Source organism: Pan paniscus, chromosome 21 (assembly GCF_029289425.2).
Source record: "Pan paniscus chromosome 21, NHGRI_mPanPan1-v2.0_pri, whole genome shotgun sequence".
Lineage (NCBI taxonomy): Eukaryota > Metazoa > Chordata > Mammalia > Primates > Hominidae > Pan > Pan paniscus.
In genome coordinates this window covers 38,120,245-38,146,551 of record NC_073270.2, presented here as the reverse complement: position 1 = coordinate 38,146,551, position 26,307 = coordinate 38,120,245, and the positions used below count along the sequence as shown (strand labels likewise).

Here is a 26,307-nt window from a genome sequence, read left to right as displayed (position 1 = left end):
CTGTATGTGGACGAAGAGACAGGCACCAGGCCAGTGACCCTAGGGCACCAACCCCTGCGGGCCTGGTCCCAGGGAGAGAGGCCTGGCGGGGGCCGTGCTGTGGGACCAGGTGCCAGGCAATGCACTTCTTCCTGGATTTGCTCCTCAGTGAGTGCTGTTCCCCTCCGGGCTGTGCCATGGCCATGCTGCCACATCACAGGGTCTGACCATACAGCCACCTGTTCCCTGAGCCTGCCTTACCTGCTAGATGCCAACCTCCTTGAGGGCAGGGACAGTGTCCCCAGGCTACTGTCAGTCAAGATCTGAATGAGTACTTAGGACACATCGAAGGCACAAACTTTCCAAAAGGCAACAGTGGTCCTCAGCCGTCCCAGAGCAGTGCCCCGAGGCAGGGGCAGGAGACAGGTGGTGTGGGAGCTGAGCCATGAAGGATGAGAAGATGGAGGGGGCATGGAGGAAAAGAGGGAGCTGCCTCTAAGGAGAGATGGTTGAGGGGGCTTGTCCAGGGAGAAACTCGTGGTGGGAGCAGAGGGCTGGAGCCCTTCTCTACTGGAGGACAGGAGACTGCTGGGGGAGGCCGGATCTGGTTCCCTCTCCCTTCCTACCCACATATTCTCAAGGGGCCACTGTGTTGTCCTGGGTGGGGGGCAGACAGGAGAAGTCCAGCTCAGGAGCTGCGGGAACGCATCCTGCTTAATGGACCTGTCGCCTTGGCTGGCTACCTCGCCCAGCGCATCTGTTCCTCCTCCCGACAGACAGCATGCTCGTTGCTTTGGTGACAGCTCGGTTGTCAACTTGGGGTTGCAGCCCCTTGGGGATCAGGGAGGAAAACCCCGAAGCCAAAATATATCTTGGCACGAGAGGAGGCTGGCGGGTGGTGGGAGTCCTTTCCATGTCTGCCTTTCCCCTGTACACGTGGCAGGTCCTGGTGTTGGCCTCTGCTGAGGAAACAGCTGACACCCTCCTAAGCGCTCAGCAGCCCCGGGAACCAGGTCTCTGCATACACTATTGCAGTCGGTCCTCCCTGCGGCAGCCCAGGGAGGGAGGTGGTAGCATTGCTGTCCCCATTGCACAGATGAAGGGAGCAGAAGAGGGGAGTGACTTGCTCAGGGCCTCGCAGCTATGGCTCTCGTGGCAGCAGGGCATGCGTGCCACCCTGGTCCCCAAGCTCACCGCCTGTAGGAGACCCAGCAAGGGCATGAGCAGCTGCTTGGCCCAACCCTCTGCCTCTTGCCCTCCTTTTAGTCCCCCCCCTACAGCTCTGGGAGCTACGATTCCATCAAGACTGAGGTCAGCGGCTGCCCTGAGGACCTGACAGTGGGCCGGGCCCCGACGGCAGATGATGACGACGATGACCACGATGACCATGAGGACAATGACAAGATGAACGACTCTGAAGGCATGGACCCTGAGCGTCTTAAGGCCTTCAACGTGAGCACCGGCCGGAAACAGGTGGGGTGGGATGGGGGCAAGGCCAGGGCCAGCCCTTCCCATGGCCCGTGTCTCCACAGATGTTTGTGCGTCTCTTTGTGGACGAGAACCTGGACCGCATGGTGCCCATCTCCAAGCAGCCCAAGGAGAAGATCCAGGCCATCATCGAGTCCTGCAGCCGGCAGTTCCCTGAGTTCCAGGAGCGGGCCCGCAAGCGCATCCGCACGTACCTCAAGTCCTGCCGTCGCATGAAGAAGAACGGCATGGAGATGGTGAGTCCCCCCTGCCTGGCCCACACTTTCCCTCGGTGCCACCACTGACCTCCTGCCACACTCCCAGGATGCCCGGGCCCCTTCACCCAGGGTCTTCCCAGGAGCCCTGGAAGCAAGTACCATAATCCCTGGTTTGCAAATGAGGGAACTAAGGCCCAGAAAGATCACACAGCTCCATAGACTGAGGCGCTGGAGCCCAAACCCCACCCTGTGCCACCCACCCCTGGGGCAGGGTCTCTGCACAAGCCCAGGGCCCCCATGGGCCCCATGCTAGCTCCATCCCCGTTCCGCCTGCAGACCAGACCCACGCCACCCCATCTGACCTCGGCCATGGCAGAAAACATCCTGGCAGCTGCCTGTGAGAGCGAGACGAGAAAGGCAGCCAAGCGGATGCGTCTAGAGATCTACCAGTCCTCACAGGTACCTGCCACCGCAGCCACTACAGGGGCCGCTCCTGGGCAGCCAGGGAGGGCAGGCCTTATATGGGTGTGGACTGAGGGAGCTGTGATGGGTACAGTCGGGAGAAGGGCAGAGGGGGAACAGGAGGGCAAAGACAAGGAGAGGAGGTGGGTGGAGGTCAGGTGTGTTGTTCTCAGAGCTCCTCAGACCTCATACGGAAGCCTGGACTTCATCTGGAGACCAGAGGGCCCTGATCAAATATGCTGACAGGGAGATGAGCAGAGTTGGGGAAAGCCCCCGGGGGGAAGGTGGCCGGGGGAGGGGACAGACAGAATCCCACAGGTCAAACCGCAGCATTGGGTTCCAGGAGTCCTGGGGCCGCAGCATTTATCCACCTTGTGTCCAGGGATGGTAGTTGGGGCCAGCTGCCCCTTGGTTTCCCCAGCGCCCCCCTCTCCCCTCTGCAGGATGAGCCCATAGCCCTGGACAAGCAGCACTCGCGGGACTCCGCAGCCATCACCCACTCCACCTACTCACTGCCAGCCTCCTCCTACTCCCAGGACCCTGTGTACGCCAACGGCGGCCTCAACTACAGTTACCGCGGGTACGGGGCCTTGAGCAGCAACCTGCAGCCCCCTGCCTCCCTCCAAACAGGAAACCACAGTAATGGTGAGTCGGGGGAGGCCTGGGCTCTGGCTTCCCGACCAGCACCCAGCTGGGTCTGCAGAGCAGCCCTGGGCAGGGGAATGGGGAGAGGGAAGCAGAGGCCAGTGATGGAAAGGGGCTGCCTCACAGCATAGGGAGCAGGAGGGGCGGCTCTGGCACCCTTCCACTTCATCGTCTTAGCTGGTCCTTAGATTGGAAGGTGAAGGAGACTTAGTTGGTTAAAGCAAAAACCTACCGCCCCCTTCTCACCGCCAGTGACGCTTGCCCCAACACTTCCCACCTTCACTACCGGCGCCTCTCACTGGTTCCACTCCCCCAGGGTCCCTGTGGGTGCCGAGTCCCAGCCAAGGGCCTGTTCTTGACCTGAGTTGAATCTCCGCAGCCCCGTCTCACCCATAGCGACTGAGGCTCAGTGAGACAGCTGCTGGCCTGGCCCAGCTGTGGCCCTGCTGGCCTGCAGGGCGGCTCCCTCCCCAGGCCTCAGCTCAGGGCCTGCCTTGTGAGGTGAAAGCTTTCCTCACCTGGGTGCTGGGCCTCCGTTCTTGCCCCTGCATTCATGGAGCCTACATCTGAGACACCTGGGGTGATGGTGCACACCTGCTCCCTCGCTCCACTCCTGTAGCTGGGTGATTCAGTAGGTGCTTTTCCGGTAACTTCCCAGGCTACTCTGCGCAGATGGGGCACAGACCATTAGAGGAGACAGCCCCTGAAGAGACAGAGGCTTCCTCATGGAGTCAGGTGCTGCCGTGAGCACGAACTGGAGTGGGGAACCTCAGACCCCTTTACTGTGAGGCCAAGGGAAGCAGGGGAGGAGTGGGGTCAGCCTGGTGGGTCACAGGACCTCTTGGGCCAGGCACTCGGGTTGTGTTCTGTGTGCAGGAGGAGCCCCTGCTAGGTTTTAAGCACAGAAGGGCCGTGAATTGTGTGGTCTGTGTCATTCTGTCTGCCCCTGTAAGGTTTGAATGGGCAGAGCAGGAGGCAGAAGCCATGTGCTTTGGGGATCGTTCAGAAGCCAGGGAATGAAGGGAAGAATTGAGGAACTTGACTAGGTTGGAGAAAGGTGCCACCTGTAAGCTGGGGAACCCTGGTGCAAGGTCTTGGCTAAACATGCCTGAGGATTCCCTAAGCCTCCATCCTTGGCTGCAGGAGACCCCTCACTGTTCCTGGGCAGCAAGGGAGGGAGCTAGTCCCCACCCATGGCAGGAAGCCCAGGCTGCCTCCACTCGCCTTGACCCCCCCCCCCCCCACCCCCCAGAACCAGGAAGTGTATGCAGGTCCCTGGAAGATTCCTGCCTGGGCTTAACTCCTCATCCCTTCCTAATGCCTCTTAACCTAAAATAAGAGGCCGCCTGGCCCTAATCCCTGAAGCTAAGGCCGGAGTGGCCAGCACGGTGAGAGGTGGAGTGGCTGTCCTAGGCGGGCTCCTTTCATTCCAGGAAGAAAAGCCCTGCCCCCCCCTACACATGGGGGTCTGGGGCTCAGCAGGTGAGGTGAGGGTGGTCTGGGGCCTGCTCCCTCCTAGCAGCAGGCGATGGTGACAAGCCTCTACCTGGTGTCCACCCAGCATGACCTATTTCAGGGCTGCGGCTGCCAAGTCCCCCTGACCCTCCTAAGGGCCTCTCATGGTAGGGCTGAGCCTGCTTCATGCCTGCCCGTTCACACCTGCCCAAGAGGCACAAACAGCAGCCAGAGAATGATTCTTCCAGGGAGGCAGCTGGCTCTGCCCTTGTGCATCCTGGGGTCTCAGTCTCCCATCTGTGAATACCCTGGTTCCTTCATGGTGGGTGGGGAGGCTACTGAAGCAGAAATCTGGTCATTTACCTCCTTGCCTGGGGCAGCCCCTGTCCTTGAGCACTAGTACCTCATTTGAAGAACATTGTTTAAATCCTCCAGCAGTTGAAGGAAGACAACAGGCAGCCACGTGGTTGCAGGGCCACCCAGCCCCACTGGCCTCCCCGGCCTCAGCCTTTCAAGTATTGTTCAATCAGTTTGGTACCTCAGCCGGGCAGCCGTATTAATGGCTCAGAGCTCCTCACTTTGCTCATTATGTTGTCATCTGGAGATGCAAATCAGCTTAGATAGAATCAGGCTCGGCCTGTCTTGCCTGGGGTGCTGGGTAACTCATGCTCACTCCTATCCCTCTACCCACCATACGGCAGTCCCTCGGCAACCTGAGCATCTGGCTGTAACCAGAGTCTGCACGGGGGTGTCTCCAGATCAGATCAGCTGCAGGAAACAGGGACCTTCTCCTTTCCAAGCCTCAGCTACAGCCCAGGAGAGAAGGGAGGAAGCTCTGAGCACAGGCATGAACAGGATAGCACTTGGGGAGAGGAGAAAAGAAAGGAACCGGGACCACTGCTCATGTTGACTATGCCAGGAGGCTCTGGCCACTCCCAAGCATGATGCAGAGGGGACCAGAACCACCCTAGAGAGAACCAGACCCTCTTCCCCCGCATCCCTCTGGGTCCATCCCCTGCAATATCCAGAGGTTAGCAGAGGTACTCCTGTTCCAAGCTTCTCAGTCCCGCATTGTGACAACACCCTGGGAGTCAGTCACCTGTTTGGCTGCTGTTTCCAGACACAGCCCCAACCCCTTCCCCCTGTGTTTGATTTTAACAGACTCAACTGTTTCCTTAACTCTCAATTCCAAGGATGCTGTTTAGAAAATAGTTCCTAGGACCTCCTCCTTGGTGTCCACATTCTCTGGCCGGAGAGGAAATAACCCCATGTGACAAACTGTCCCATCTTAGACTCCAGCTTCCTTCCCCATTTGGGGGCTGCACCAGCTTCCTTTTAGCAGCAGTCAGGTTTCCATAGTTTATCCCAAGATGTTACTTCCAGTGTGGATACCTCCCGTGACAAGAGCTTGTCCATCTCTCTTCATAGCAGCATAAAAACTGCCATGGAGATGCAATCACGAGAGAATGTGACCATCAGAACTTTCAGGGTAGCTGGGGGAGCCTCACACCCCCGTGGAAGATAAAGCTGTGGGGAAAGGACTCCAGGGGGAGGGCAGACAACAGAGAAGCTGACCTGGCTGCATCAGAGAAGGCTTCCCAGGGAAGCGGCAGCTCTGCCTGCACCTGCCCAGATTCTCTCTTCTTTGGCTGTTTCTTGCCCAACACCTTGTAGAATGCTTTTCAAATTCCAGGAGCTTCCAGGTCTCCTGGGAGCCCATTCAGAAAGCCCTGAAACCTCTTTGGAAGCCCTTCCCTATTGGGCCAGTCTAGGCAGTCAGGCCTCCTGTGGGCTGAGAAGGAGCCTCAGCCTGTGCTGAGTGTTTCACAGCCGGCATCTCAGCTTCTGCTCGCAGGAGCCGCCTAGTTTTGGCAGATGAGGGCTCTGAGGCCCAGAGAAGTTAAAGAATTTGCCAATGAAGTAGCAGAGCAGGACTTGAATCCACACTTGCCTGACTCCAAAGCCAGGAGCTTCTTGGGAAAGGCCAAGAGAGGACAGGGCCTGGCGGTCCCCTCCCCAACACGCACACCCCTAGTGTGTTTTAAAAGATGGCAGGCTCCCTCTTTGCCATCATCCGAGGACAAAGGGCGGGCAGTTTCTCCAGAAGCGAGTCTGAGTCTTGTCCTGATGGTTCCGGCCCACACTCCCTCGTGTCCCAGCAGCATGAACCCTCCACCTCACTCAGGCACAGGACTCCTCCCAGGAGGGGGGATTCGAGGTGCTGAGGCTTAGCAGAAAGAGGCCTCACACACCCAGCCCCTTCCTCCATCCACTGGCTGCCATGGTCCCTCCTGGGGGTGCAGTTATGGCCTGGCCAGTCTGGCCTGTACCTCTCCCCCCAGACAACCAGGGCAGCTGGCCTCTCTCCAGCTGGACAGAAGCCCCTTTCTTGTCTGGGCACACAGATGTTTCTTCTCCTGGCCTTTTGTGGCTCGACTCTCAGCTCCTCCTGGGCTTTCCCCACACGCATCTCTCAGGTGCGTTGGGCCCCTGCCTACCTGCAGAGTCTCCTGCACACCATCTCCCCTTCCAGCCTCGGTGTCCGGGCTGGGGAAGAGCACACAGATGGGTGCTGCTCCTTTAGGCACACTGGCAGAGGCTTTCTTTTAGCACTTGTCCCACAGTTCCTCAATGGAAGTAGTAGTTCCCATTCCCAAGCTCTGCTCACCACACTGAGGAGAGGCAGATCTTAGGAGTTCCTTTGCCCCAAGGCCTCCTCTTCCTCACCTAAAACCAGATCCTTGCAAGATCACCCTGAGGATTCTCTGAGAACCCTGTTGCCCGCAGGCCCATTCTAAGCACTAGGGATAGAGCCATCAGGGAGATGGACCAGAGCCACGGACTTCAGTGCCCAACTCACAGTGGGCACTAGGCCATAGATAATGACAGTGCCAAGGAAGGTACACCTCCCAAATGCCAGGCAGGGTGGCTGCTCCCTTCTCACCCTACTTCCCTCTCCACAGGGCCCACGGACCTCAGCATGAAAGGCGGGGCCTCTACCACCTCCACCACCCCCACGCCCACCCCCTCCAGCACCAGCACCAGCAGGCCCGTGCCCACCGCTCAGCTCAGCCCCACGGAGATCAGCGCCGTGCGGCAGCTCATCGCGGGCTACCGGGAGTCTGCTGCCTTCCTGCTGCGCTCTGCAGATGAACTGGAAAACCTCATCCTACAGCAGAACTGACCCCACCGGCACCTGGAGCGCACTGCCCTAGGGAAGGAGGCTGTCCCAGCCTGGACCTGGCTTCCTGCCTCACCAGTTGGTACATTTTGTTTTTGAAAGAGGTGGGATCCAAAAGAGCTGTTTCTAGCCACACTCCAAGCACCTGAGACTTTGGGCACAAGGACACTTTTTTTTTTTTTTTTTTTTTTTGGAATCTCACCACACGGGTGCTCTGACCTGCTTGGAAGAGGCCAACGGGGCAGCTCTGGAAGGGTTGGGGGCTCCCCTGACAAGGCGCTGGGGCTGCAGCTCTGTTTAGAATCACCTTCGTGGACCCTGATGTTAGAATCCCACCCCCAGATAATTACCTTTCAAGTCTTAGGTGAGCAGAATTGCATATTTATTGAGAAAAGCAAAGTGGACCCTTTCTTCCTCTCCCCTTAGTAATTTATTTTTCTGAAAATGGATTCTTTTGTGTTTGTACAGATTGCTAGTCTGTGTCTGTCTGATCAGAAGGATGTATCCCCATACCTAACATTCCATATCACTACACTGATGTGGGCTGGGGCCAGTAGGGGCAGGGCAGGTGCCAGGCTGGCTGTTCCTCTGCATGCCTGGTGCACCCTGTGGCCGCTAGCCCTTGGCCAGGCCATCCTGTTGCAGATCCCAGTGCTGCCACAGGGACACCACCGGGCACTTCCCTAGGCACCGCCAAGCAGGAGGACCTCACCCACACCCATGGCAAAGCAAAACAAAAGAGGCATCCCGACCCCATTCTACAGAAGCCCCAGTCCATGGTCACCTGTATTCTACCTCACACTCCAGCGTGGGCTTTTTCCAGGATGTGCCCTGAGCCTGTTCTGAACAGCTGTCACCCCAACTCCCCCACACAATGTGTCTGCCTGGGAGGTAAGTCCAGACTGGGTGTCCAGGAGCTGGAACCCAGAGAGCGTCCTGTCCCTAACCAGCCACTGCAGCCCTCCAGCTCTGGCCCTCAGCTGCTTGACAGGACGGACTGCTGGGAGATGATGGCAGCCGGTTGGCAGGGCCCTTGCCCTCACACCCCGCTGCCCAGGAGCCAGGTCTGAACTTCTGTGCACAGGCCTGGCCCCTCAGACTCCTGCCAAGAGGGGCCGCTTCTTCAGGGTGAGCCCCGGCTATCAGGCAGCCGTGAGCTCCAGGGCGGGCTGCAGCTCCCATCCCCTTGCGCCATGTTTGGAGTAAAGGGATCAGTGGAAGTGGAGGAGCCACTTGGGTTCTCCTAAGACCAGCCCTTCCGGAGGGGCCGGTCCTGGAAGAAACCCATAATCCCTGGAGTGTGAAAAAGGGCAAAAAGAAAAAGCTGGCCTGGTTTCCTTCCTCCCTGATTGATTGATAGGCACTTCCTCTTGCTCAGTGCAATACCTACCAGTGCTGCTAAACCAGGGACTCGCCCAGACCTCAGCAGGCCCCCAGGGCCTCTCCATGCAACACTCCGTAGCCATGACAGCAGCTCTCTGCTGCCCGCCCCTGCCCAGAGCTGGCAGAAGCCCTCTGTTGCCTTTCCTCCCTCAGAGCAGAGAGGCCCCAGGGGAGCCAGGGCCGAGTGGATCCTAGGATGGCCACGGAGAGCCACTCGCTCCCAGAACAGGCACCCCTTCCCAAACCAGCTTTTCTGCAGCCAATTGCCTGTTGCAGCTGTGGCCACTGCCTCCCGGCACTGTGGCAGACTCCCCCCAAGGAGGGATGGGGGGGCACCAGTGAGGATGCCCCATCCTGCCTCAGGTCCAGAACTCTGAAAGGTAGGGTGCCCACCCCGTGCTTACTTCCGGCCCCTAGAGGTTGGGGGTGGTCGTTCTCTCTCAAGTGGCCTCCAACACCCCATCCAGCCACACCACCTCTGCCTTCCATCTGACCAATCCCCAGGCCTCTGGTCAGGGCCAGGACACCTGAGATTCACCCTTAGCACAGCACAACCTCCAGTGCCCAAGGCCTCTCCCACACCCCAGCCATCCACACATCTGGCCCCACCTGCTCAGTACTACTCCCCTCAACATTTGAATTCGTGTAAATATTTATTTTTGTGTGTGAACAATACTACAAAGTAATCAGTAAGATCTTTTGCAAAATGTTACCCCAGGCAATTTGTGAAAATCTTAATGTTAAAACCTGGCAGAGACAATCGCCACCCTAGAATTCCTGGTATCAGTTACTTAACGCGTCACTTCTCCTCCCAGAGGCAGTACCCAAGCTAGACATGAACCGTTTGCATTTCTTGGCAGACAGGAGTGAGAAAGACGACTGGGGAAGGGGCTCCCTCCCCCTACCCACACAAGGATTAGATCTAAAGATCAGCATAAGCTACAGTTTGAAGTCATGTTTTTCTGAGTTCAAGCTGTTGGAACTGACCACCCTCCAGCCTGCCTTAGTACTGCGGCAAGAGCGTCGGTTCAATGTGTTTTCAAGAGAAAGGAAAGAATATGTTGTTAAAGTCCATTGGGCCTCCCAGGCCCCTCCAGGACAATGGATTTCATCATGTCGACCCCACCTCTTGGGTGGGCTCCTCCTTTCCAGTGAAACTACACCTGAAGCCCTAGAGATGGCAGAATCAGGAGCAAGTTTCTGCATGGAAACAGGATTCCATTTAGCTGGCTCAGTCAGGGAACTTGTTGTTTTGCTTTTGTTTTAAAAGATGCAGCTTCAACCCCTTCCCCCTACTCCCGACTTGGAGGGCACCAAAGAGCTGGTTCTGATGAACTAAGCTCGCTGCTGTCTCACCCTCACCAGAGGGACTGCCTTCTCCCAAAAGGAGCTCCCAAAGCCCTGTCCCACATCCATTTAAAAATCTTCTGAAGGGCCTCAGGGCACAAAGTGATCATTTGGGATCCTAAGTTAAAAAGGAAATGCAAGAGTAGGATACTCCAATTCCAGAGTCTTTGCAGGGGGCTAATCCCACAAGAAGGGTAGCATCAGAGAAGTGGGCATTGGTCTTAGTGGTGGATCATCAGGTAGACAAGTGATAGTGTGTGTGTAACCCATCTGAAATTCATTTTACCATCACCACTCTTACAAAGGACAGTTTATTCCCAAGGACAGTGCTGACGGGGAGGGGGACAGGCAGGGAGTTAGGAGGGTTTTCGAGGATTTCAAAGAGGTGGAACCCATCCATCCCTATTCCCAAGGGCCACTTACAACTCTAAGGGTGGTTACAGGATTAACTACCAGTTCATTTTCAAAATGCTGCTTTGAACTCAGAGGGTTGATACTTTTAATTTGTAATTTTTTGTAAAACTTTTTACAAAATAGTAAAGTATTTCACCAGAATACCAGTTTCAATCCGTCCATGGTCTGATTTTTATATAATTTAGTGGTGCTTTAGAAACTTTGTTTTTGTTGTTGCTGAGCTAAACAGCTCAATCCTTTTTCGCCTGTATCTACCTAAGACCAATGTGAACCTTTGTATTTTTGCTCCTAATTTTGGACTCAGTGAAAGTGTACTGTTTACATGTACAGATGCCCCCAGTCCCTGTGTGTTCTGCAAGACTTGCTCTTGAGGAGGAAGATGCACCTCACTAAGCTCATCTGCTTAGCAAAGCCACAAACAAAAACCTCTCACTTTTTACCTACGTTTCCACCTAAAAATACAACAAAAAACCTACACCACGTAGAACTCAGATTGGCTGAAAAACACTTTCCACCTGGTAGATGGCCCATATGCCTCAATGATGTGGTCCATTTAGGAGCAGGAGTCAGAAGAGAGACCTCTTATTGGCTGCTGGTGGGTAACTGCATGGACAGAGGAAAACGGAAGGCAGGACTTTGCTGCAGAGCTGTGGGATGAATGTAGTTCTTCCCTGGGCAGCCTGGGAGTGGGAAGGTCAGAATGACTCATGTTGCCTTCAGGATCAAGCCAACCAGGATTTAGGGACAACCCAAGAGGTCTTTAGTCCTCTGGCATAATTTAGACATGTTTTGGAAGAGCACGAGTTCCATATCTGAGATGAGATTTAAGACTTTCAGTGCAGATAGTACAAGCCATTTCTTCAGGGTTCCTCTGGGGGCAGCTCCTTCATGAGGTCCCACCTCCGAGGAGGGGCACAGGGCTCCAGATAGTAAGCACTTAAGGCAAACAGTGGATGGCACCAACTTTTAAAGGTGACTCTATTAATCAATGGCTTCACCTCTAAATTATATTTTTACAGATATGCACCTATGCAACTTAACGTGGCTCTTCTAAGCAGGTGAGGACTTCCTCCTCAATGCTCTCTATAAAAACTATTTGTGTTCTATATAGTGAGTTTTACCAGTAAATGTGGCTTAATATTTTCATTCTTAGAATGTGTCTTCTCTACGTGATGCGACTAAATTCTGTTTTGTTTGTGGAATGACTAGCACAGGCCGACTCCCTCTCTCCCTCACTTAACAAAAGACCAATGAGCTGTTAATCGAGCTGTTATCTCCATGGTATTACTTGCTAAATGCACTGATTTCATAAGTATGTGGAATCCTTTTCCTTTTGAATCTGTATATCATATATAAGACTGAATCTACTTAATAAACACTGAACAACAAACCGAATGCTCTGCTTCCACTGTGTCCTATCAACAGCAGCACCGCCTGCCACTTCTCATCCTTCCTCATCTAGTTGGGCACCGAAACATCTTTCTACTAGTAGATTCCACCTTTTCCTAGCCAATAGTATGGCACACAGAAGGTCCTCAGTACATTTTCTAGAACAAATAAACCTGTAATTCCAGCACCTCATCTGTTAGAAAGGGAAGGAAATGAACCTTTCCCAGGTGCCCTTCAGTTGCTGAGCACAGGCAGAACTCTCATGCACTGTTTTAAATCTCAGTTCCCTTACCCGCCACGTGCAGACACAGAGGCACACGGGGTACACGCCTTGCTGAAATTCAGTGACCAGCAAAAAACTTGTAGCTTTTCCACAACCTCTCACCCTAGCACATGGGCAACTGACTGAAACCAAATTCCCATAACAATCCCTAAGTGCTAGTTTGGAAAACTGAGCAAACATGATCCCTGGTTCTGAACCTTCAGTGCTGAACATTCCATTCTATGCAAAACCCTGGATCCCACCGTGAAGGAAACAAAAGGGCTGCTTTTCCCAAAGATACTTATTTGTGCTAATTTTTTTTCATCCTATATATATGGTTTAGGTTAAGCTTTAAGGAAAAATGGTAGGAATATGGCTGGGAACCAACATGATCATGGATTTAAAAACAACTTTAGGCATGTTAAAAGCATACATTTGACTGCTAAAATTCCGTGTGTGTGTATATATACACACACATATATACATATATACACATATATATACATACATACACACATATATACACATAGACACATATATACACATACATATACACATATATACACACATACATACATATATACATATATATGTATACACATTTATTAAATGTGTATTAATTTAATTCTTATTAAAACCTTGATTTTTAAATAACAACATAAGAATCCTTTTTCTCATAGAAAGTCTGTGCAGTAGCCAAATACATAAAATGGAGAAGGGCATGACTTTGGGGCTGAGACTCACTGAGAGCCAGAAGACGATGGCCCTTGACACCTCCCTTGCCGCTTTCCTTTTGCTGAGGGGCAGCAAATCCTCAGTTAATACCACGGAAATTCCTTCTCCTGCCTAAAATGATCACCACTGAGACTCCTCAAACTATTAAGTCTATTAGAAACCCACAACCTGTGACAACAGCTCCAGAACATGGCCTGCTGGCCAGCCCCGCAAACACTTACCTCCTTCCACAGGAAATACTGCAGTCCACCAGAGCACTGAGATTCCCAGGAGAAATTGCCTGAGGGCAGAAAAGTGCTCCCTTATTCCAGTCTGGCTCCTTTGGGGGCTCCGCACCACTGTTGTTAACAGTGGATAAAAGACTTCATCAAATGGGAATGTCCCCTCAGAAGAGTGAACTAAAATGTATTCAATGACAAAACAGGCAAACCTCCCTTTATGAAAAATAGGAAAACATGCATATGCTATTTTTCCAACTTAAAATGCACTAGGGAAGCTTAGTAGTTACATTTCTTTGCAAGAAGAATCTCTGCAAAATCCTATCTTCCCTTAATTGATCTTTTGTATAAACACAGATTTTATTAGGTTTATTCTCAGCCAGTGGTTCTTAAACAAAGGGCCCCAGCTGCCTAAGGAGCTGGTAAATCCTGACACAGTATGCAAAACTTTGTGAGGCCAGGTGTGCTGGCGGGAAGATCGGGAAGATCGCTTGAGGCCTGGAGTTCAAGACTAGTCTGGGCAACAGTCTCTACAAAAAATTTTAATATTAGCTGGGCGTGGTGGCACGTGCCTGTAGCCTGAGCTACTTGGGAGGATGAGGTGGAAGGACCACTGGAGCTCAGGAGTTCGAGGCTACAGTGAGCTATGATCACGCCACTGCACTCCAGCCTGAAGAGAGTGAGAGTCTGCAAAAAAAACCCAAAAAACTTTGTATGTGCATTCCATGGGGGGAAGAGTTCCCAAAAAAAGGTTAAGACCCACCCGTATCAGGTAACACAGCACTGACAACTGTTGTTCTCACAGGGCGTTCATCTACGGCTTACGGTAGAGATGTTCATTCTAGGCTTTCAAATTGACCAGAGACAAGAGGAAGCATAGGGGTGTTGTCCAATTTTGGAGCAATCTCCAAAGTTCCACATCCTGCCCCTTCCATGGCTTCAAACAACACCCACACGAGGGCAACACAGCCTGGGTCCCCTCCTCTCAGGGAGACAGGGCAGGCAGATGCTTTGGCCATCAAGACCCCTGATGGATGCAGGCAGCTCTATTTAGCATGCACACATACCCACACGCCCCTCTAACACAGTCTTACAGCAGGCTGGATAGCAAATAAATGACACCTTGCCAGGCCAGTACCATTCTTCCTATATTCTGAAACATTATTTCCCTTGTCCTTTGGACCATGAGCAAAATAAGCCTTCCTGACCAAATATTCAGTCTAAACTCAGGACTACACTCAACCTTTGGTCAGGTCTGTGGCCTGAGACCAAAAGCCAGGGTCCAAAGTGACTTCACAGCCTGCATCACCCCTCAGCGCAGTGGGCACAAGGCCTACATCCTGACAGCTCCTTTCTGGAGCAAGAGTGAAGTAGCTGGCAGTAGCTGTATAGATTTCTACTGTAAGTTCACCTAACAATTATTGTCTTGGCCTGCTGTGAACTAATAGTCATTATGTCCTAGGTGGCAGGCACTAACAATCTCATGAAGTAGGAACTATTACACCCATTCATATATGAGAGTTGGCAGCCTGGTTAAATAACATGGCCCAAGAACACAGAGCTGGCACGTCGCAGAGGCTATACTCTAGGAACTCACTACACCATTCTGCCTCCCTGAGGAGAGGCAACAGGCATTGGAAGGTCCCGATCTGGGACCGTAATGCATTCTGAGCTCCTGCAGACATGAGTGGGCAAATGGATTCTGTGACACAAGGACATATCACCAACAGCAGGCAGTTGCTCAGTCACTACAGGGCCTCCGAACCATCAATTCTCAAAACTGCATGTCGATCAAACGGCAGCAATACAAAATGGCAGCTTGAACTCCCCAAAGGATATCCCACCACAAAGTTTTTCCTCCAATTCACAGGAAAAAATTAATGAATATATGTTTAAACTCCCATCATTTTGCTGTTTTGGCTTATTTATATACTAATAAAATTATTTCTGATAAGCACAAAGTCAATGTATTTACGTACTCTAGAGACGTCTGAAGACTTCTCAAGAAGTCAATCCCTGAAGCACGTGGTCTACTCAGGCTCACTCAACTAGCATCAGACACCCCACCCTGGGCCAGCACCTTCCTCTCACTGCCACCAGAGGCTACAGAAAGAGGTGCTTGTGGTTAAGGTTTTCCAAGGTCAGAGCTAGTCACCCTCCCACAGAAGACCACTAACCATTAGGAAGCCACTTGGCAACCTCAACCTCAGTGAAGCTGTTTGGATGAGCTGCTGCAGAGGGATGTCACAGTTTGTGACTCGCACTCCCAAGGGGAAACATTCTCAGTAGAACGCTGACTGCAGTCTATGTGGTGAAGTCCACCAAGTCATGAACGGCTAAAGACCAGTGAAGCTGCCAAGTCATTCCTTTTGGACTAACCTCCCAAAAGAAGAGCTCCAAGTATAAGAAGAGTAGCTCCAGAGCCAAGGTGAGGAGAGCTGGCGTCTACTCCTTCCCTTCCAGCTCAGCACTCCAGCTGACCTTCCCACACCAGTGAGGCAGCCACAGATGACTGAGACCACAACTGCAGGTTGTACGGGTTTATTGTTCCAATACCACAAGAGACATACAGAAGCAGTGCTTTCTCTGGGCAGCCCCATGGACCAGATCAGTGTCAAACTGTACCCTTGAGTGTCCCCAAAGGTTCCAGCAGAGGGAAGAAGAGGACTGGACATGCTTGGGCCCCTGTTCCCGGTCTTTGGTAAACAGACGCTTAAGTTGACAACTTGGACTTGGCCAATACTGCATTCTAAATCACCACATCATTCCCAACTTGTCACTCATGCTTCAGATGACGAAAATGCCACATCAGATTAAATGAGAAAAAAACCTTTCAGATAAAATGAGACTTGAAGTCATACAAATTTTATACTTGATCTAAATTAAGCAAGAACCCTCAACTCTGTAATAAGTCGAAATACAAGATATAAGGCAGGAAACAAGGCAAGGGAAAACACACACAGGGGCATCTACTTGCTGGAAACATGTTGGGAGAGAGGCAGGAGCAGGCATGGCTTTGTTTCTTCCCAAACCTGCCTGATGTCAAAAGTATGTCAAAAGGAGCCTCACAGTCCCAGGAGAGCATGGTCCCAGGTATTGCTGTGACAGGTGGTGACCCTGGAGCCAGATCTGGAAGGCCTTCCTGGGGGCTGCCCAGGGAACTCACCCATGAATCCAGAAGCACTTAACACTGGTGGTGGTGATTTGTCACATATGGCAGCGAGCAGCCATTAAGGCTGTAGGAGGAGATGTGAAAAGCAAGATGCGTTTGCTTGGTGGCGTGTGGGCAGGCTGACTGTGGCTCTGCAGGCTGCAGCAGGTCCAGCCGGTGACCCAACAGGGCATCGGGCAACCTGGCAGGTCACAAGTCAATCATTTCACCCTCACGTCGAGCAGCACAGCACTCAGTGGCTCTGACAACAGGCGTAGAGAAGGAGATTACACCACTTTAATGCAATGATGCTGAAGATGTAAAATTAGGAAGAGACGTTCATGTTCTCTGTACAATACATCCATTTACAGAATCAGCCAGTACTGTGTACAACATATAAATACATGATAAAACATTAGAGGTGCATAGAGCATACTTACAGAAGCCAAAAAGTTCACTTTATACATCCAAGAATAAAGAGTTAAAAATATAAAAATAAGAAACACACACTGCTTTGAAATGTAAAATGACTTTCACATACACAGGTGCGTGGAGATGCCCACTCCCATAGGGTCCAAATGACAGGGGGGATGTCAAGCAGAGGAATTCACCTGCAAACGTCTGGACGGCTGACTCACAAGGTCTACAGATGGCATTTTCATAGGAAAGACAACCCTATTCCCCAACCCCATTGTCCAAGCAGAGCTATTCAAGGTTCCAAATGATCCTGTGGGTTAGTGGATCACACTGAGACAGAAAAGTTCCAAATTTGCTTCAGCAACAGAACCAAGGTCAAACTTGCTCCGTCAACTGGCAAATGACTCAACTGTGACCCTGAGGTCAGCAGGTGCACCAGCCCCCTGGTGGGCAATGCCAGGAGTTACTTTAACCCTGTGCTGGCTTCTTTCCTGGCCATCAACTCCCCAAAGTAGCAGAAGAAAAGATGGCAGGGAGGGGGCAGTGGAAGACTGGCATTTCTACTTAGTTCAGGTAGGTTAACTCCCTTGGTGGAGAATGCAACCTTCTTGCTTCAGTTTCAAGTCCCTCTGGGAGTCAGGCAGTCCCCCCACCCTCCGCAACCCCACTCCGTGCCACATCAGGCTCTGTCTTGCAGGAGAGCTCAGGCTGGCTGGCCTTGGGCAGCCCAATGGGTTATACCCAGGAAACCCCTCCAGCAAGACCAGAAGGGTCGCCAAGTGACAGAGGGCTTTAGCAGTGTAAATTTTGGGGGAAGGCAAGAGTGCTCCTGCCTAAAAAGAGTATTGTATCAATGATATTCTGTATACAGATTTAAGATCAATCATTATCAAAATACACACACTAAATATACAATGTTTCCCATGGCCATAATTTATTATCTCACCACAAGGCACAATACACAGAGCTTTGAGGGTCCAATACAGTCATCGTGACAGAACGCACCGCAGCCTTGGCACATGATCATGGCTTTCAGGCTGCACGCACACTGGAGCGAGATGCTTTCCACCGTGCTGCTGTCAGTGAACATTTGCAAGGAAAGTGATGCACTGTGGCTCGCACCAAAGTTTGCTTTGTGGCTCAGCTGCACCACACTTCCAGCAAGGCCTTTGGGAAAGGTGGGAGAGCTAGAGGAATAATTAAAGCTGGTGGAACTCAGTTGGAGTTTAGAAAGCTTCCCATAAAATGCCTGCTTGATGCTGAGTTGGGAGGGGAGAGAAGAAGGCTCCAGAGGCTCACTGAGCCCCTTCCCTGGCTCTCGGGGTAATTTCCAGAAGGGCAGGTCCATGACAAAGGGCATCCCTTGCAAGTGACCCACCAGTTCCAGGGGACTACGCCCAGTAGCTTTCCTGTTCTCAGCATTTGCCTTAAGAGGACCCCCCACAAAAGTCTTCTCATTCTTGACGCTGCCAACAAAGGCATGTGGCTTTGGAGCCCCGTCTTCCCTTGGAGTCTGTACCCCACCAGACATGGAGTTTGTGCTTGGTCCCAACTTCCCACTGGGAAAAACTGGAGGGATCTCAGCAGGAAGAGGCATCGGGTCCGCAGGCCTGGGGCGCTGAAGGGTTGCAGCCACATTCCCAGAGCCAAAAAGCTTCTTCCCTTGGCCTGTAACATTGCTCTGATCACCCAGAGCCCGACCTGTCTGCTCTGGACCAAAGGAGATCACATTTGGAGATGAGAAACGAGGTGTTCTCGAGGTAGTAAGATCTCCTGGGCTCTTTCCTGGAGCAGCATTTGAATTACTGTCCTGTGACACAGCACGGACTTCCTTCTGATCTTCACAACTAAAGGAAGAGAACTGCTCTTTGGAATCCATTTCTTCCAGTTTCCTAGAGGATGTAATGGGATTTGTCACTGGATGGAGGGAGTCAAAACTTGGGACTGCCTTGCAATTCTTTTGGGGTGCTCCAGGAGCCTGGGTGGCCTCAATCCTGGCAAGACCAGTGCCTGTTTCACAGCTATCTGGTAGAAGAGGCTCCTTCAAAGCCCTTAAAGAACTGGGGCTGCTTCCACCAACCATGCCACTGTTTTTTCCAAGACCATGTAAAGATCCCATGCGTAGCGAGCCATGGCTCTGCTCTTTTGTAAGTGGTACTTGTGGGGATTCTGACATGCTGTCATCGTGGGCTGGTGGAAGAACCTTCTCTAGGGGCAAGCTACCCTGCAGCAACTGCATCACAAGTGGGTTAGTGGCCTCCACTGAGGACCCAGGCCTGGACAGGCACACGGCTCTTGGCTGGTACTCAGTATTGGCCAGCAGTAGGGAATCTGGGATCTTTTGGCGGACCGCACATACTCGAGACACCCAGCTCTGAGGAGCAACCATCCCATCTGTCCTTGTAACCAGACGCATGTCACCATTCACCTTGGACAGTGGGGCAGATTGGTTCCAATTGGGTTTCTCATCCTTGTCCACCGAAGATCCCTTTGTCACTGCAGCTTCACTAGTGTCAGCCTCACTGCTGTCCTCCGTGAGGTGACCTTCAAAGTCAGAGGCTGTATCTGTGGACTCACTGTGAGGACTCAGTGCTTCAGAGTCTCCGTTGATTTTCAGCTTTTCAATGTCCACCTGTTGACAGTAACTGCCATTGCTGTCATTGCCTCCTCGAGATGGCACAGTCCAGAGTGAAGTAAGGCTGTCAGGAGGATCTAGACCCTCCTCAGCTGTCAAATCCCCAGGCAATGCAGGAGGAGTGGGAGCAGCTTTCTCCCACTCCTCTCCAACCTGGGGCTCAACAGATGGTACATGTTCTCTGGATTCTGGTTCGGGCTGTTTCACTACCTCATCATTCGATGGGATGGGTATCCAATGCAAAGAACTGTTAGAAACGAGAGCCTTGGTTTTCAAGTTTTCTTGTCTAGTATCACTTTCCCTCATAGGAGGGCATGAGCCACCAAGCCCTAATTCGTCATCAAATGCTCTGTTCTGCAGGCAATCAGTCGGTGAGGATTCAGGTGTGGAACTGGGGGTCACATTTACAGGATCCTTCATAGTGGGATGACTGTCAAGAGCTTGGCCAGTTCCTTTCTCTAATGTATCATCTCCCACTAGAGATGGAATGGGACCACTGTCTGCAGGAACGGTGGGTCCTTGCTCCTCATCATCACTTTCCCAGGAAGTGGTGCCAGACTCACATTCAGTTCTAACATCCGGATGCAACTGAGGCTGCTCCACTAATCTCTCAGCTACTGAGGTTTGGGAGGACAGTAGGGGCAAGGCCTGGCATGGCTGGTCCCCAGTGGGAGCAACGGGGAGTTGGGAGGCATCTCCTAGCCCATCTGCGAGTCCAACTGTAGCCCTCTGTAGTAGGCAGCTTTCCTCCTTTCTCAGAGAAGGCAGGTCCTCTCTCCTAGCTCTGGACATGGCAGTTCCGGCCTGGGTATGCTCCCCATTTAGAGGATAAGGCGGCAGTAGTTGTGTTCGCTGTAGATCTGACGTACACTTTCCAGGGGTGCTCGGGCCTCCCCTGGGCTCAGGGTGGCCACAGGCCTCACCACCATCACCACTGCTGCTGCCTCTGCCACCTCCCTCATCGGTGGCCCCGCCGCCACCTCCACCCGGGCCACCCCCCCCTCCGATGGCAGTGGTGGCCGCCTCTCTATGGCAGTGGTGACCTCTCGCCCCTCGGACCTGCAGAGCACGGGCTTTAATGTCTGCGAGGGTCCTGGCGCCAGTCCAACCCCGGCAGGAGGACTCCGTGGTGGGGATGATCCGGGGGCATATCTGGTAAGTGGGCTGACCTTTAACCACCCAGGGTGGTTTGATACGTGAAAGTTGAATCTGCAAAAAAAGAATTAGAAAATAGTTTTAACTGACTGGGTGATCTGACCTAGGGACTGTAAAGCAAAACTAGGATTCTAGTAGCTTAAGGGTCATGGCATACAGAATCAAATAATTCCCTTAAAACAATGAAATCATCATAGTAAAATGGCTGCCATAACACACCATTCAGAGAAGATTCTGCTCAAGGGCTGTTATATGCCACACTTCTAAATTTAATTTCTGGTGGGACTGTGTGAGTCACTACAGCAAAGAATCTAACGCTATCTTAAAAAGATTTTAAAACCCCAAAGGATTTTGACCTCTCAAGATAACTTCAACAGAGTGAACAAAAAAGTGAGGAAGAAAAGAACCTATCTCACTAAACTTGAAGGCTGTCTCAAGCAAACCTCTCATAAAAAGCTCTACATTCCCACATAATTAACTTCAGGGCCCCAGAGTTAAGGGCTCTATAATCTCATGACCCTCAAAGAAAACCTGGCTCCAGGGCAGCCAGGAATCAAACAGTCTCCTACCCGGATGGGCGGGACTTTGGGCTCCTCTTTAGTGGGCTGTGGCTTTTCGGTGTGAACACTTTCAATTGTGTTACGAAAGGACTGACGATCTTCAAGCCGGGGCTTCTTTTCGGGAAAGGATGCAGAGGCCGCCTGCTCAAAGGATTTCCTCTTCTGATCCTTGGGTTCCTGATCCACAGTTTCCTGAGGCAGGCTAGGAATTCTGTCTGGAGATGCAGAGGCACGTGCCAAGTTGTCTGGCTCAGCCTGGATCCGAGAAGCCACAGACTCAACTGGGAATTCGGGACCCTCCAGGTCGGGTGCTGCAGAGGATGTGCCTGGCAGATGGGGACTGCTCAGCCCTGCTGGGTCAGTCTTAGCCTCCCCATCCTTGTAGAGGGGAACATCTGAGGCCACAGATTTTGCATCCTTAGCAACCCCTGCTTGTTCTGACTCCTGTTTTTTGTACAGATTCCTTCTGGCTCTGGTTCGGAGATCTGGCCGAGAGCGTTTCTTAAAATGCCCATCTCGCTGTCGGGTGGCTGGACCACGCTGTATACGCACTGATTCTCCTGGGACACACAAGCCACTTTTGATTTCAGCCTCCTCCTGGCCCACGTTCTGCTGCAATGACTCTTCTTTGGTCAAACCCAGCCTGCAAATCAAAATCACGGCCATCAGTTTCAGGCCAGAGTGGACATGTCTTTTTATTTCTATGAATAATATGGACCCAGAAACACAGATATCTCAGAACAAAATAAATCTGTGTGGTGCACAATCTAACCATGGAAAAACTTCTGTTAGCTTCACTATGAATGGCATTAAGATAAATGACCCAAGTGTCACTGCAATCTCCACATTCTTGTCCAACACATAAGTATATGCTCTTTTGAGACCATCTACCTCTATCCCCTCAAAACCCCAGACCAGGACTCATAGCTCCAACTGCCTTACTTCTGTCCATAGTAGTCTTCAAAGAACTTTTCTTTCCATTGTTCCACCTTCTTTTCCTTCTCCATTTCCTGTCGTATCCTGACTTGCATCTCATGAGTAAATTCGCCTAGGGAGAAATAAACCTCTTCTAGTAAGTGCATTCGGGATATTAATGTCTGTCTTATGGACAGCTGAATCTCCCAGTTTTAAAACAACACGTCTCTTCTAAAGGCTCTCTCACATCATGCTCTTATAGGGACAGAGCTAACACGTCTACTATAAGGGAAATTCACTCTTCCTTAAAGTGAGACCAAGCAACTCCTTGATCGAAAAAGCAAAACAACAAACAAAAGAACCATTCTTATTTCCTGTGTAGATAAAAAGTTAACATAGTAGGTAGGCCTGATTGTTTACTCTTAGAAAGGCCTACTTAAAAGAACAGCCCTTGGCTGACATCTGGGAACTTAGATTTCAGGAGGGTTCCCAACCACCCTAATTGATATGAGTTGTTCACTGTGCCTAAATTGTTTATGCAAACAATACGGCTTATGCTGAACACCTGCCTTCCTTTTGGGAATCTGGAAGCTGGGTATGTGCCAAGCAGTGGCTTCCTACATGATCAGCCCTTGATAAAAACCCTGGGCATCGAGTCTTTAACAGGTTTCCCTAGTAGACATTTCATACATGTTATCATAACTTGTTACTGGGGGAATTAAATGTGTCCTGTGTGACACCACTGAGAGAGGACCTTGGAAGCCAACACATGGTTTCCCCTGGACCCCACCCCATGTGCCTCTCCATCTGCTGATTTTACTTTGTATTCTTCTGCTGTAATAAACCGCAGCCCTGTACATATAACTATATGCTGAGTCCTGTTAGCAAATCATCAAACCTAGGGGTGTTCTTAGAGCCCTCTCAACACTTTCCCCACAAAATTAAATTAATAGAAGCTAACAATCACTCCAAGTGACAATGCCTAAAAAGACAGAGCATGGTGGAGCTTCTCAACTCCACAGTGTACTTTCCTCCACCCTTCCAGACCACGCCATGATTACTGGAATAGGTGTTTATAGTTTTAATGATAAAAAGGAGATGACGAATGAGTACATACATATAATATAGTGAAAGTCTAAACCTAAACACCCTGTTATTTCTTCCGAGCTGTGTGGCATATTAATACCCACCACATTTATTAGTAATGAGGAAAGCCTGTCTTATACTAAATAACCCTTTGAGAAGAGCGAGATTGGGTTTTAAATACCAGGAGACATGCAACACCACACGACAGGTGCGTCGCAAGCCGTCCGAGATGATCAAGTCTACATACCATCAGCCAGGCGCTCCCGCCAGCTCTGAGCCGCATGGGTAAAAAACTCGTTATTTAGTGCACTGCTGCTGAGACGCAACAGGCCATCCGTCCCCACCTAGAAGGATCAAGGGGGAAAAAAATCCTAATAAATAAACTTAAAAGAGAACAGAAGCCCACCCAGAGAGAGGCAAAGGGGAGGCTGCCCATGTGCACCTGTCTGTCTACTTCAGGCAGGAGGAAGAGGAGCTGCTGCTGGAAGTGTGATGGTAAGGCATGGAAGGTCCGAGAGTTGATCAGGGCACGGAGGTTGGTGTTGACAAGAATGGACCCAGGTGTCTCAAAATCTATTTCTTCCCCTCTGTTGCGCTTCATTTGCCCTACGATTTTTGAAGCAAGGTATAGATTTCAGCTTTTTAAAAGAAAAAACAAATGCCAACTGATGGGAAAACTTTGGTGACAGCACCCAAGCTACCCAGAAGTTATCTGCACACAATCTGCTCAATTGTCCAGTCCATCCTAACCTGTATATTCTTTCCAGGTTACTGTCATTGCCATCAAACCCAGGAGAACACTTGGGGTTGCATCTCCTCAGACAAAACTCTGTATCGTGCTGTGTCACAGCCTGAAAAGGACACTTCCCACAGAAAATCAGGCAAGGGGCAGGTTCTGAGCTTCCCTCCAAAGCTGGAGAACAGGCTCCACAAAGCTCAACTGGAGAAATCATGGAAATTATCTAAAAGTAAATCTAGTTAGTATACTATAGAAAAATCTGCAGAAGCCTTCTGTGAATGGGCTGGAGAGGGATGATCTCCATGCAGAAATGTACTAAGGACTGTTCAAAGCCAACTGAGATGCTAATACCTCTCACGGAAGCCTCAGCAAATGTTACTTTTATCTGAAAAACTCACTAGGACTAGAGACCTGTGAGACCTTAGATTGAGCACTGCTGATGAGCTGGAAAAGCAGCAAGACAGCAAACCTAGTTCTCACATGGGCAAAGGTTTACTCTAATTCTCAGAAGCAAAAGCTTGTCTTCTTAATGGTTTCATCTACAAAAAAAACCAGCATGTGGGTCATTAAGAATTAAATCCTGAAATAGCAAAGAGCATACTAATATTGCAAATAACCCTAATGGGGGTGGGGTGGGGTGAGGGGTGGGAGGTATAGATAATAGCACTACTGAGTTTGTTTGCATCCCCAAAATTCAACACATGCTTCCACTCAACATACTGACTAGGTTGTAAAAAAGGGAGCGTCTGATACAGACTACAGATGTTGGGAACAAACGTGGCAAGATGCTACCGAAGAGAGAAAAGGGGTGTTGGAATTCTTCACTGCGAAGCTCAGAAGCAGTTTTCACTCACTCAAACACTTACTATGCAGTACAAGGCAGGCATAGACTAGGCCTACAGGGACATACGAGAAACAGTATGGCATCATCTCTGCCTGAAAGGAGTTCTCACAGTTTAGCAGAGAGCTACAAATGAAATAACCAAATTACAAAGTAAAAATAAACAAAAAATAGAGGGCCACCCAAGAAGTAAAAATAAACTGGTAAAGGAATTGGAATAGAAGACATCATCTTCTCACTAGGCCTGCAGGGGCCCCCTTTACAGGCAGAGAAATAAGTGCCAAGCCACTCACCTGTGGCTGGCTTCCGGAAGCCTCTCAGAAGCGGGGCAGGGTCCTGGGTGACCTCGGCCTGGCCACGAATAGCAGCGCTGCCCAGGGCCAGAGAGCCGCTGCTGCTGCTGGATGGGCTGCCGCTCTCGCCATCGGCGTGGCAGCCCGAGAACCCTGAAGGCACAGCATTCCACTGGTCAAAAGTATCACCAAGCCGCGCCCATGGCTCTCAGACAAGCTCATTTCTCCCAGCTCTCCCTGAGATGCTGCCAGCAATACTGGGATGCTTCCATCTCCCAGCCTTAGGCTGAGAGAAACCACCACTTCATGGTCTGGCTTTAAAATATCACCTTACAGGTGCCAAACTGCCATCTTTATTTGTATAGGACTACACCTTTTACAAAGCACTGGCATAATCAACTCCTCCGTTGGATCCTCACGACTGCCCTGGGAGACAAAGAGGAAGGCACACAGCAGAGCCCAGCACTAGAACCTATGGCAGGCCTCATCCATTGGCAGGGCTCTTGCCTGTGGCCCGACAGCTCTCCTGGTATCACACTATTAGGTCAGAAACTGCTGACAGAGGGAGGCCAGGTCCCCAGGACCTGAGGAAAAAGCATCACAACCATGAGTTTACACATACCTGATGCAGATTCCACGTGGGCCCCGTTTACCTTCAGAGGAGTCAGGACAACTCGAGGCAGCATCACCCCAGTCTTTTTCTTTTGTTTGTTCGCCTGCATTCCAAGAGAGAACAAAAGAGAGCCCAAGTCAACTGCAGAGCCACAAAAGCATTCCCTGGCGACACTATCTCTACTCACTCTCTTGTAAAATGAAGTTCGTCTTCAACCAGATCTGTCAAATAATGCTGACAAGAGCACTGGTTAATGTTACTGAGCTACGTGCTGGTCACTGTGCCAAGCATCATTCCAAGCTACAAAAATGTACTGTTATCCCCATTTTACAGGTAAGGAATTTTCCCCAAGTCTCAAGGCTAGTAAGTGCAGGGTTATCATTCAAACTGCTCACTCCCAATCTCCTGTTCTCTCTACTCTGCACTAACCACACTTCTCCCTGAATGTTCACGTGTATATTACAAGAATGAACAGAATCAGGCTGGGCATGGTGACTCACACCTGTAATCCCAGCACTTTGGGAGGCTGAGGTGGACAGATCACTTGAGGTCAGGAATTCGAGACTAGCCTGGCCAACATGGCAAAACCCTATCTCTACTAAAAATACAAATATTAGCCAGGCACGGTGGTACGTGCCTGTAATCCCAGCTACTCGGGAGGCTGAGGCAGGAGAATTGCTTGAACCCCAGAGGCAGAGGTTGCAGTAAGCGGAGATCATGCCACTGCACTCCAGCCTGAGCGACAGG

General features: G+C 51.1%; 2 protein-coding genes across 12 annotated transcripts in view; one reads left to right on the top strand and one right to left on the bottom strand.

Annotated features, from left to right (window-relative positions):
* The window catches only part of NOL4L (nucleolar protein 4 like), a 142,487-nt gene extending 130,541 nt beyond the window's left edge, over nucleotides 1-11,946 (top strand). For all 4 annotated transcript variants that reach the window (XM_057300783.1, XM_034947541.2, XM_034947542.3 and 1 more), the window contains 5 exons: nucleotides 1,246-1,431; nucleotides 1,512-1,703; nucleotides 2,001-2,123; nucleotides 2,570-2,771; nucleotides 7,190-11,946. In XM_057300783.1, the coding sequence (XP_057156766.1) occupies nucleotides 1,246-1,431; nucleotides 1,512-1,703; nucleotides 2,001-2,123; nucleotides 2,570-2,771; nucleotides 7,190-7,410 (924 nt within the window). In that variant the 3' untranslated portion in view covers nucleotides 7,411-11,946. The remainder of the gene's footprint in view (nucleotides 1-1,245; nucleotides 1,432-1,511; nucleotides 1,704-2,000; nucleotides 2,124-2,569; nucleotides 2,772-7,189) is intronic.
* Nucleotides 11,947-15,680: 3,734 nt separating this feature from the next.
* The window catches only part of ASXL1 (ASXL transcriptional regulator 1), a 92,307-nt gene continuing 81,680 nt past the window's right edge, over nucleotides 15,681-26,307 (bottom strand). For 5 of the 8 annotated variants that reach the window (XM_055104462.2, XM_034947556.3, XM_055104463.2 and 2 more), the window contains 7 exons: nucleotides 25,570-25,663; nucleotides 24,948-25,100; nucleotides 23,517-23,680; nucleotides 23,322-23,418; nucleotides 22,016-22,121; nucleotides 21,083-21,716; nucleotides 15,681-20,567 (listed from right to left, as the gene is read on the bottom strand). In XM_055104462.2, the coding sequence (XP_054960437.1) occupies nucleotides 17,661-20,567; nucleotides 21,083-21,716; nucleotides 22,016-22,121; nucleotides 23,322-23,418; nucleotides 23,517-23,680; nucleotides 24,948-25,100; nucleotides 25,570-25,663 (4,155 nt within the window). In that variant the 3' untranslated portion in view covers nucleotides 15,681-17,660. The remainder of the gene's footprint in view (nucleotides 20,568-21,082; nucleotides 21,717-22,015; nucleotides 22,122-23,321; nucleotides 23,419-23,516; nucleotides 23,681-24,947; nucleotides 25,101-25,569; nucleotides 25,664-26,307) is intronic. The other 3 variants (XM_055104465.2, XM_055104466.2, XM_003814741.5) reach the window with 1 other exon arrangement.